This window comes from Suncus etruscus, chromosome 7, assembly GCF_024139225.1.
Source record: "Suncus etruscus isolate mSunEtr1 chromosome 7, mSunEtr1.pri.cur, whole genome shotgun sequence".
Classification (NCBI taxonomy): domain Eukaryota; kingdom Metazoa; phylum Chordata; class Mammalia; order Eulipotyphla; family Soricidae; genus Suncus; species Suncus etruscus.
The window spans coordinates 54990421-55002861 of NC_064854.1; the positions used below are offsets into that span (position 1 = coordinate 54990421).

A 12441-nucleotide genomic window follows, 5' to 3' on the forward strand; every position below is an offset into this window, starting at 1 on the left:
GGGGCGTTTTTGTTGGGAGCAACCCCAGTTCTGCAGGGCTGGAATGAGCTGTATGCTCGGCCCCTTGGGCATCAGCCCAGCTTAGGTGCCCTCATAGTCTGAAAGAAGCAGGTGCCCTGGGGCTGGAGAAAATGGGGTGCACTGTGCTCCCGGAAAGGGAAGAGACCAAAAAAGGGGGTCCTGGCAGGGATGAGGCCTATCACAGGAAGATTAGGTGCCTTATGGGATACAGTGAGCTGTCTGGATTAGGGGTTTTGTTTCGTTTTGTTTCGGTATTTCGATTTTGTTTTGTTTAGGGGTCACTCCTGGCAATGTGCATGGGGTTACTCCTGGCTCTCTGCTTAGGGATTACTCCTGGTGTGGCTCGAAGATCCTATGGGATACCAGGGATCAAACCCAGGATGGCTGCGTGCAAGCCAAGCACCTTCCCCGCTACTCTATCACTCTGCCCCGGGATGTGGTGATGTGAGCACTGAGCAGGTAGAGGCAGGCACAGGTGGGCATGGGCAACCCCTCACCATTTTGCTTGGCCGTCTCGTAGTCCTCCTTGCACACGAGCCTCCCGTCCTCCATGAGGTAGAACTCATCGCCCGTTGCGAGCTGCCGGTGGCAGAGGACACAGGCGAAGCACGGCAGATGGTAGACGAAGTCCTGGGCTTTTCGCACCACCTGGGTCGGGGGGATGCCCTGCTGGCAGGCTGTGCATTTGGTGCCAAAGCGCCTGTGCGGGGGGAGGGGGGGTGCAATGGGGCTGAGCAGTGTCCCTTCTCTCTGCCTCCATATTCCCAGAGCCCTGTCACCTCTCAGCATGGCCTCCAACGAAGCTCTGGCCACAGACAAAGAACACACACCTCCAAGGTCCCCATAGCTTCCACCCTAGGACCTCCCCATTCCACAGGCACCTCCCGGAATCACCTTCACATTAAGGCCTCGAGGACTAGCCCTGACCAGGGTGCAGAGACATCCGATGCACACTGGGTTCCTTGGAGCACTTCCCCTCCCTCTGTCTCTCCAGCCCCTATTTCGGGAGTCCAGAAATCCTGGAGAGATGTGCATTGGAAAATGCTGCTTCTGAGCCAGGAGATGCTGAAAGGGCTGGAACAGTTTTGTATGAAGGAGCCCCAGCACAGCCATGGAGCGAACCTTCACTCCCCACCCAAAGTTCAAATAAATAAAAAAATATATGCTAGGGAGAGCAATAGTAAAGTGGGGGAGGGTGTTTTTGTCTGTGAAAGGTTGACCTAGGTTCAATCTCAAAACCACATAGGGTTCCCTAAGTCCCACCAGAAATGTTCCCCAAGCACAGAGCCAGGAGTCAGCCCCTGAGCATATCAGCTCCTGATACTGGGTGTGACCCCAAAACCACACACACACACACACACACACACACACAAATGCTACTTTGGACCAGAGCAATAACACAGCAGGTAGGGTATTTGCCTTGCACACGGCCAACCTGGGTTTGGTCACCAGCATTCCACACCTGCCAGGATTGATCCCTGAGCATCGCCAAGTGTGGCCCAGAAACAAACACAAAGTGCTACTTGTGAGGCAGGAGAGATAGTACAAGGCTAAGTGGGTCACTTGGTTTGAGGCCCCAAACCACAGGGTCCCCTAAACATCACCATGGCACCATTCGGCCCTTCACATTGAACTGCTGAATCTGATAGGCAAAATATGTCCAGAAAAGGAGCCCCCCCCCCCAAAGTGCTACTTCCAATTCACTGCTGGTGACATGTCTAAGGACCGTCTAAGGGGCTCAACCAGGCTGGGTCCGATGGGAACAGACTAGCCACAAACACCCAGAGGACACAGATTGGGTGTCACGACACCCCTTCCCCATCCCCATCCCAGGCAGACATAATCTCAGCAGAGTTGGGGCGAGGAGGGATTGGGGGAGCAGGAAAGCTGAGGTTGGGGGACCAGAGAAGCTGGGCACGGGGCAGGGTTGGAAACCAATCAACCTAATTATTCCTGACACTTCGCACAGACCAACTTCATCTTCCTCGGGATGAGAGACTCAGCCTAATGGATCTGGGGCAGGTTGGATTTTAATGGTCCTTTTAACTAATGCTTAAAGGCAGCGTGATTTCCCCTGAAAGGACAGTACATATTTCATCCGCATTAATACCAAATAAATTAATTATGGTCACGGCGATCATGATGAATCCCAGATTAATGCGGAACGATGGGGCTCTTATGCTGTAATGATGCCAGGAGGCGGGGGTGGGGGGGCTGGGGGTGTGGCTGGTGGCGGTCCCCAAAACCCCCTCCCAGAGACAGGCTGTCTCAGAGAGATAGGGGGCTGGTCTTTAAGTCTAAATGGGGAACCCCAAAATAGTCAGATGATCACCCTTCTGGGATGGGACCCCAGGAGAAGGCTGGGACATGAGGGACTAAGGTATCCAATCTGTGGGAACCCTGGGGTCCAGGCCTCTTTTGTGGGGTGCAGGGGAGTTAATGGGTACACAGGCGACTCTAGATCTCCCCCATATTGATCACACTCATGTTTTGGTAGGATGTAGACTCTGCTTTTAAGCTTTTCCAGGGGTTCAGAGTAAACAAAGAGCTGGCATCTAATGAGGTAGGTTGGGGCGGCTTAGAAGCCCAGGACCAGGCTTGGGGCCCACAGGCTCATGGGGGTTTCCTGGGCTGAGCAGGAAGCATCAGATGGAGCATGGAGGGACAGACTGAGAGCAGCGCTGTGTGGCCCATATGCACCCCTGCCCAGGTATGCCTCTATCCTTAGGGGACCCTCCCCAATCAAACCCTCCCTGGTCAGATGGCCAAACCCAGGGGTGTATCTCATCCACCACATATTCGGGGAAAACTAGCACCATCCCCAGAGCTCTGGGCAGTTCATACCAATGAGGGGGCCAAAGAATAGTACAGTGGGAGAGGGCACTGGTCTAACTCCATCCCTGGCATTCCACAGGGCCCTGAGCACCACCAGGAGTGATTCCTGAGTGCAGAGCCAGGGTGAAAGGGAGACCAGAGAGAAGACTGTGAGGGACCAAGACACCACCCGTCCTGGGAGTGACTGCAGGGATGAGGCCCTGGTCTTACATATGGCATGCCCCCCCCCCCCCCGCAAAGATTCCCCAGAACATCACCAGGACCTACTGCTAAGCACAGAGCTAGGAGAGCCCTTAAATAAGAAACCAGAACAAAGCAAGTATGAGCTGGACATGGCACCAAGTTCTGATCCCCCACTACCCCCTGCGTGCTTACAGGTGGGAGACCCAGGTTGGAGCCCTGATACCGCCACCAGCTGTGCCCCACCCTGAGCACTGACACTAGAGCCTTTGAACATGACAAGATATGGGACATGGCTTCTAGAGCTCAGCAGACCTGGGGCTATCAGTTCCCAATAAGTACCCTCAGTTACCTATAGTGAGACTGAAAGCACATGCTAGGGAGGTACAGCCAGAAGAGAGTGAAAAAGGCCCCCTTTATCCATACCCATTTACTAGCAAGAAAGCAACAGATCGGGGTGTTTACCCTGATCAAAGCTGCAGGCCCCTAGAAAGTTGCTGCCCTGTCTGTTTACATGAAGGGTCCACCCTCAAGTACCCGGATCTCAGACCAGTGACAGATGGTAGAGCCATGACTTAGGGTAAGCACAGAACCAGCTGGTTGCGGCCCAGTCTCCTTGGTCTCCAAGAAGGTCAAAATTTGGCCACAACCCAGAAAATGGATGGTCTCAGTGACCCAGGAAGGAGCCATAGGAGAGACCAGGGCACCTCAGGGCACTTCGATCTCGTCCATCACTGGCACCAATTCGGCCAGACCTAGCCACTGGGGCAAAGAACACTTGCCTCTCTGCAGGGGCCAGGCCAGGCTCTGGTGAAGGGGCTCCCCTGATGAGGCAGCTAGGGTTGAGCCAAAGAGGAAGGGCCAGAGCTGTAGTCCAGTGGGAAGGGTGCTTGTCATGCACTGAATAACCCGGGTTTCATTCGTGGTACCCGATATGACTTCCTGAGCCCACCAGGAGAGATCATCCAGCAGAGTCAGGAGGAAGTCCTGAGCTTAGTCTGGTGTGGCCCCAACACAAAAATAAAAAAGGACAAAGGAGATTCTAGGATTTTCTTGTGCCAGCAGCACCCCAGCATAAGTAAATGGATGACGAGGCATGAAGGGGGTGGTGAGTGTGGACAGGCAGGGGGTGTGGGAGAAGGAAAGATGTGCAAGTGAATAAGTGATGTCTGGATATATGAATGCATATGCATTCATAAAGAGAGAGAAAGTGTTCTAGATAGCAACATCAGCTCTTATTGGGTTTAAAAGCATGTCTGACACACACTTGTACCCTCACAGATTTGCCAGCCCCTTACAAACTCCTCAAAGACTCCTGAGGTCCCCTCATAGACCCCCGTGGGCCCATCACAGATCCCTGGAGACTTCTCATAGACTCCTGCTAACACTTCACAGATGCTTCACAGACCTCAAAAAGATCCATGCAGGGCCTGGAGAGATAGCACAGTGGAGTTTGCCTTGCAAGCAGCCGATCCAGAACCAAAGGTGATTGGTTCGAATCCCGGTGTCCCACATGGTCCCCCGTGCCTGCCAGGAGCTATTTCTGAGCAAACAGCCAGGAGTAGCCCCTGAGCACCGCTGGGTGTGACCCAAAAACCAAAAAAAAAAAAAAAAAAAAAAAAGATCCCTGCAGTTTTTCAGACCCCTGCTGACCCTGAGGACTCACATAGACCCCTGGGGCCCCTCAGACTCTTTATACATGTGTAGCTCTATTGTGAGCCCCACTTTGGCATGTTCACGGCCCATCTCTCCCCCCACCATTTAGAACTCGGCACTCAAAGCCTCTTATCTCCTCTTTGCACCCCACAGGCCTCATCTCAGCCCAGACCTTCTTCCCTCACTCTCAGGGGACCCCAAGACCCTAAGAGCCCCGTGTGGGTACCCTTCTACATGCTCAGCCCAGGTGACCTGAGCTGAGTGACCTCTCCTTCATGTCCCAATCCCACTGGCTCTGCCCTGCTGAGATACTAGGGTGCAGCACCTGTGACCCATCCCACCTGCCTCTGTATCCCCAAAGTCTGTGACTACCCTCCCCCTGTAGTGGGACCATCTCACCCCCATGGCCTTGCCCTCTCTTCGGGTCCCAAAGTCTGTGTCCTCTTTTCCCATGAGTTCCATCTCCTCTACCCACCCCCAAGTTGGCACTCTTGTGGCACTGGTGGCTCCACCCAGTGTACTCTCCAGCCCCCTTATACCCCAACAGGAATCCTTGTATCCTCATCACAGGACTGACCCCTACAAAGGGTTCAGAGAGATTTGGGGTAAGTCAGAAACTTTGGAAGGAGCCTGGACTTGACCTAAACAATTCCAATGCCTGGCCTCCTCCTCTGGTTGCCACTGGTGCAGACATTTCCAGGACGCAGGTTGGTGCTGGGGGTTCTGGGGTTATTTTGTGCCTGTGTGTCTTCTCCCTCACTGACATGTTCTCCATGTATTTCTTCTCCCTGTCACTACACTTGACAGGTGACTCGCTGATATTTACTCTGACGTATGGGCCAATATTTCCAACGTGTGTCACATTCTGGCCATGCCCAGGGCATGGAACATTCTGGTGTGTGGCCAGCCTTGTCCTGTGTCCATCTTCCAGAAGGGGCGATACTTAGGAGTACCTAAGCCCTGAGAAACCCCCAGGCACCCACCAGCCTTGCTAGAATCACTCTGGAGGGGGGCAAAGGGGAGGATGTCTGCTTTATATTCAGGTTTTCTTTATTCTGGCTCCAAGTGGAGCCAGACCCTCTCAGATGCCAGTCCTGCCCCTACCAGTTAATAGTGTTTAGCTTTTGGTTTTTGCCCCTTTTGGGGGGGTCATACCTGGCAGCGCTCAGGAGTTACTCCTGGATCTACGCTCAGAAATCACTCCAGACAGGCACGGGGGACCATATGAGGTACCAGGATTCAAACCACCATCCTTCTGCATGCAAGGCAAAAGCCCTACCTCCATGCTATCCTCTCAGGGGAAAAAAAACCAAGGGCACATGAGTGTAGGTGCTGGCCTTGCCCATGGTCACCACATACATATGACACCCACATCTTCCCTCTTGAGATGTGACCTTCCTATTTTCCTGCTTTCCTAATGGGAGGTGAACTGGGGCTCTCTCCACCTTTGGAGAATCACACGTTTGCTCTCTCTTTTTCACTCTCACTCTTTTTTTTTTTTAGTTATTTTTTTTGGGGGGTCACACCCAGTGACCCTCAGGGATTACTCCTGACTCTACACTCAAAAATCGCTCCTGGCGGGCTCTGGGGACCGTATGGGATGCCGAACCAATCCACCGTCTGTCCTGGGTTGGCCACATTCACCGTCTGTCCTGGGTTGGCTACATGCAAAGCAAATGCCCTACTGCCCTGCTATATTTCCAGACCTACACTCTTGCTCTCTCTTAAGCACTTTACTCACTCTTTCTCTTCCTCTACCTCCTCTTCCTCAGAATTTTCTCCCCCCCACAAAAAAAATTAAACCTTAATTTTACTTCCAAATAAACAAATAATATCCAAGAGGACTTTAGCCACAGTATAGGGCTGGGTCCTTGCCTTGCACATACATGACATAGGTTCGATCCCTGCCACCACACAGGATTCCCCGAGCCCACCAGGAGTTAGCCCTGAGCACAGCCAGGTGTGGCTACAAAACCAAAAGGGGGTGGGGGGCTGGAACGGTGGTGTGAGCCATAAGGCATCTGCCTTGCGCGCACTAGCCTAGGATGGACCACGGTTCAATCCGCTAGTGTCCCTTATGGTCCCCCAAGCCAAGAATGATTTCTGAGCGGATAGCCAGGAGTAACTCCAGAGAATCACTGGGTGTGACTGAAACCCCCCCCCAAAAAAAAGGATAGTGCTGAAGCGGTGGTACAAGTAGTAGGGCATTTGCCTTGCACACGCTAACCTAGGACAGACCATGGTTCAATCCCCTGGAGTCCCATATGGTCCCCCAAGCCAGGGGCCATTTCTGAGCACAGAGCCAGGAGTAACCCCTGAGCACACTGGGTGTGGCCCAAAAAGCAAAAAAAAGGGGGGGGGAATTCTGCTGCTGGGGTGTAGGAGCAACTCCCATGGTTCTCTCCACCATCCGGGTCCCTGCCTGGGGACCATGTTTCTACAGTCCAGAGGTCATGGACTTTGATGCTGTTGTGGTGTGCACAGAACTGCCCTCCCCTCAGAGCCAGGGGCTTTCACCAGGGATCTGGGAGGTGACACAGGACACGCATAGGCAGAAAAGACAGACATACATGCCACCATGTATCCCCTTGGTCCAGGGTCCAAGGGCACCTCCTTAAGGACTTTCTTGGACCCTGGTCCTGAGTCTTTTGCTAAATAATCCTCTGAGCATCCTGAGCACAACTATGTCTCCACCTCAGGGAACAGAAAAATGACAAGAAGCTACACGTCTGACACTCTCAAGGACCTAGGACATGGATCAGGAGTGGAGCACATGCCTGGCACATGAGAAGGCCTGGGTTCATCCCAATACTATAGGGGCTTCACAAACTCCAGCTGTGGTCCTGAACACTGAGACATCAGGTCTGCAGTGCTGGAGAGACCATCTGAGGGGACCACAGAAAGGGAGGAGGGAGTGAAGGAAGGAAGGAAGGAAGGAAGGAAGGAAGGAAGGAAGGAAGGAAGGAAGGAAGGAAGGAAGGAAGGAAGGAAGGAAGGAAGGAAGGAAGGAAAAGAGGGAGGGAGGGAAAAACAAGGAGGAAGGAATAAAGAATGAAAGGAAGGAAAGAGGGAAGGAAAAAGGAAGGAGGGAAGAAATGAAAAGGGAAAGAAGAAAGGAGGAAGGGAAGAAAGGAAAGAGGGAGGAGGGAAGAAAAGAAGAAAGGGGGAAAGAAATGAAGGAAGGAGTGCGGGAGAAAGGTAAGAGGAAAGGAAAGAGGGAAGGAAAAAGGAAGGAGGGAAGAAATGAAAAAGGAAAGAAGGAAGGAGGAAGGGAAGAAAGGAAAGAGGGAGGAGGGAAGAAAAGAAGAAAGGGGGAAAGAAATGAAGGAAGGAGTGCGGGAGAAAGGTAAGAGGAAAGGAGAGAGGGAAGGAAGGAAGGAAGGAAGGAAGGAAGGAAGGAAGGAAGGAAGGAAGGAAGGAAGGAAGGAAGGAAGGAAGGAAGGAAGGAAGGAAGGAAGGAAGGAAGGAAGGAAGAAAAAGGGACAGGAGGGAAGATCCCTTAATACCACTAGGTGTAGCCCCTACACAAACCCCCAATAGATAAATGCTTCAAATTATAACTACTCGTGGCCAGAGAGATAGCATGGAGGTAAGGCATTTGCCTTTCATGCAGAAGATCATTGGTTCAAATCCCGGCATCCCATATGGTCCCCTGTGCCTGCCAGGGGCGATTTCTGAGCGTAGAGCCAGGAGTAACCCCTGAGCTTTGCCAGGTGTGACCCAAAAACAAAAACAAACAAAAAAAAATTATAACTACTCCAGTAACTCCTCCTCTTTGCGAAATGTTCTGGAAACTGGCCCCACTCGCATACCCATTTCCGGACCTGGAGGTCAGAGTTGGGAGTGACAAAAGCTGCATGTGAGCCAGGGCCTGCAGCAATTGGCCCTGGGTAGAGAGACATCCACACACAAGCCCTGTTCCCCAAGCCTGCTCCCTTTGCTAGGAGCAGAGAGACCAACACTGGGCTGGGAGCATTTTCTATTTTGTTTTTGCTTTGGGGCCACTCCCAGCAATGCTCAGGGATCATTCCTGGCAGTGCTCAGGGGAATTATATGGGGTGCTGCGAATTAAATCCTGCAAGTGTCCTCCCCACTGTGCTATCACTTCGGTCCCAAGGGTGTTTTCCAGAATCTGCTGAGCAGATGCATCACTGGGGGTAGTCCTTGGCCCTTGGCCTTTTCATCCACAAGGTCACAGATCTGCACCCTCCTGAGCAAGAGGGCTGAGTGCACCCCGTGGCCACAGCGCCCTCCTGTGTACTCAGAAGGCATTGCAACCCAACATACGCAGGAACTCAGCCCTGGGCCTCCCCTCTGGGCTTCAGAATCTGTTTCCCTGGGCTAAAATGGGTTCCAAGACCCTAGAGACAAACACAACAAGCAATATCAAACGTCATAAAAAGTGTTACCCAGCCAGGTGGAGCTCAGGGGAGGAAAGAAATATCACGACCATAGAGAACCATCTTCCAGCCACACTTCCTCCCAGGGGCCCATGTGTTCGCCCAGTGTCCTGTGCTGGCAGTCACCAGCATTAGCACGCCCCCTCCTCCGTGCCTATAGGGGGCGTTCTTCACAACAGGGACTCCCCAGGGCAGGATAACAGGGTGCCTCCTGGAGTAAGGCAGGTTTGGGGCTTGGTCTTCCTCCCTGGTTTTCTTCCCAATCCCAGGATGCGCTGTTCATTCCTGCTACATATGCTAGGCCCAACAAGCCAACTTCCAACAACCCAGCAGCTGCCAACCTGTGCTCCTTCTCCCTAACCCATGGGGGCCCAAGTAATGACATTTGGGAGAGAAGACACAATCTAAATATCACTGGAAATTCAGCATAGAAGGTACCTTCATCCCAATCTAAAGTTCCAATAGGATTTTTTTTTCTGATAATACCCCTGTCTCATTCCCAAAGGACAGTGTTTCCCGGTGGTTAGAACTGACTACTTGGTGCTTTGGTTTGGACCTGACTGAGTTGGGGGAAGGTCTGGAACAGCAATGGCCAGCATGGCCTCATTTCACAGAGAAGCAAATTGAGGCACTAACCAACAAGAGCAGCCAGAGCACAAGAAGCCTGGGGACAGGAGGCACCTTTAGATACAGCCCCAAGCCTCGAAGAACCCATGGGCAGAAAAGACCCAAGTGCTCTAAGGTATCAAAACCAAAGAACTGAGGGCCAGAGCACCCTGAGGAGGGTGCATTTATCTTGCATAAGACTGACCGTGGTTGATCCCCAGCACGCTAAATGGTCCCCTGAGCATCACCAGGAGTAATTTCTGAGCACAGAGCCAGGTGTAATCCCTGAGCATCGTTGGGATTGGGCCCCAAAACTAAAAAAAAAAAACAAAAACAAAAAACCAGAAACACCCAAGAACTTGGGGCCAGTGTGATAGCAGAGCAGGGAAGGCAACTGCTTTGCATACAGTTGACCTGGGTTCAGTCCCTGACATCCCATAGGATTCCCAGAGCACTGCCAGGAGTGCTTCCTCAGTGCAGAGACAGGAGTAATCCCTGAGCATCACAGAGTGTGGCCCCCAAATTCAAAGCAAAAACAAAACAAACTAAAACACTAAAAAAAAGGGGCCCGGCCTTTGCCTTGCAAGCAGCCGATCCAGGACCAAAGGTGGTTGGTCCGAATCCCAGTGCCCCATATGGTCCCCCGTGCCTGCCAGGAGCTATTTCTGAGCAGACAGCCAGGAGTAACCCCTGAGCACCACTGGGTGTGACCCAAAAAACAAAAAGCAAAAAAAAAAAAAAAAAAGGACTCAATGATGGAGGTTTGCAGGCCCTTGTCTGGCCCAAATCACTGCCCCAACAAGGCCCTGATGGGGAGTCAAGAGTCAAGTCTTCAGCTCAACATTCAGGGGTTCCCAACACAGAAAGTGAGTCTCCTCTCTTCCTTCAGCTCCAGCTAGCTGCCCAGGGAGGCCCCAAGCCTCAGATTGGTGGTCCGACTCACTTGAAGAAATCCTCTTTGCAGTAGACACTTCCAGCCCTGGAGAAGCAGCGCTCGGCCAGCTGCATCTGGCAGTCCGCACACTTGAGGCAGGAGCTGTGCCAGTGTCTGTCCAGGACCTTGAGGATGAACTTGTCCAAGATGTGCTGATTGCAGCCTGCGCACTGAGGGATCTCTGCAGGGAAAGAGACTTGTGTGAGCCCGCAACACTGCCCCACCCCACCCCCTACCCCAGGACCCAAGGCGGCCATGTACAGTCATGTAGGTTATGCATTGCACACAGACGCCCATTCTGATCTTAAGCATGTGTTGGGCTGACTGGGCTGACTTTGGGTGCTTTGGGCTCACAGAGACCATCTTCAAGACCCCCCTTTAATGCCAACTGTAAAGTACAACACTCTATGTCCCCCCCAGTTTTTACTAACCAGTGCTAAATCTGTAGCCTAGGTGGGAGCAACAGTCCAGTGAGTGAGGCACCTGCCTTGCATGCAACCGATTTCAATTTGATCCCTAATACCAAAGATTCCCAAATCACATGCTCCCCAAGCACCAGAATGAAAGAAAAAAAGGTATCTTAATACTTGAGGGTTTCTGTGTGTGTGTGTGTGTGTGTGTGTGTGTGTTTGTGTTTCCACGTGTTCAGTCTTTCTCTGTAAACTCTGAAGCTAATTTTCTTAGCTCATTCTTTTCCCTTAAAAAAAATTAGGGGTGAGGGCTGGAGCGATAGCATAGCTGGTAAGGTGTTTGCCTTGCATGTGGCCAACATGGGTTTGCTCCCTGGCATCCCATATGGTACCTCAAGCCTGCCAGGAATTTTTTTTTTTTTTTTTTTTTTTTTTTTTTTTTTGGTTTTTGGGCCACACCCGGAGGTGCTCAGGGGTTACTCCTGGCTGTCTGCTCAGAAATAGCTCCTGGCAGGCACGGGGAACCATATGGGACACCGGGATTCAAACCAACCACCTTTGGTCCTGGATCGGCTGCTTGCAAGGCAAACACCGCTGTGCTATCTCTCCGGGCCCTAGGAATGATTTTTTAACCCCTGGGTGATGCTGGGTATGTCCCAAAAACAAAAACAAAATAAAAGGGGGGGGGTTTCAACCTGAATGATAATATAAGGGTTAAAGCACTGGTGTTGCATGTCTGAATCCTAGAATTTAATTTCTAGCACCATAAAATTTTTTATTTTGTTTTTAGGTCATAGCTGGCAATGCTCAGGGGTCACTCCTGGCTTTGGATTCAGAAATTAATTAATCCTGGCAATTCTTGGGGGACCATGTGGAATGCCAAAGATTAAACCCACGTTGGCTGCTTGCAAGGTAAACACCCTCCCCCATGGTATTATCACTCTGACCCCTCTAAAAGAATATCAAATCATGAGGCCAAAGAGATAGTACAGGGTTAAGATACTTGTCTTGCATAAGGCTGACCCTGATTCAACCCCTAGTACTACACAGCATGGCCAGGAGTCACTTCTGAACACAGCTAGGTGTGCCCCAAAACTCATAATAATAAAAATAATAATAGGGGCCAGGAGAGATAGCACAGTGGCCTTTGCCTTGCAAGCAGCCGATCCAGGACCAAAGGTGGTTGGTTCGAATCCCGGTGTCCCACATGGTCCCCCGTGCCTGCCAGGAGCTATTTCTGAGCAGACAGCCAGGAGTAACCCCTGAGCAACGCCAGGTGTGGCCCCAAAACCAAAATAATAATAATAATAATAATAATAATAATAAGTATTTCTTTCTGATAGAGAAATCTTTACACCTGTTAAGTTCTAAGAATTCCATGCAACATGGGTAGTGGACA

The 12441-nt window shown here is 51.7% G+C and overlaps 1 protein-coding gene across 1 annotated transcript in view; it reads right to left on the minus strand.

The window, feature by feature from the left end:
• Nucleotides 1-12441, minus strand: part of LHX4 (LIM homeobox 4) — a 32602-nt gene that overhangs the window by 2744 nt on the left and 17417 nt on the right. Inside the window, exons 2-3 of the mRNA XM_049776542.1 lie at nucleotides 10642-10813; nucleotides 519-721 (exon numbers count right to left, since the gene is read on the minus strand). Coding sequence (XP_049632499.1) covers nucleotides 519-721; nucleotides 10642-10813 — 375 coding nt within the window. The remainder of the gene's footprint in view (nucleotides 1-518; nucleotides 722-10641; nucleotides 10814-12441) is intronic.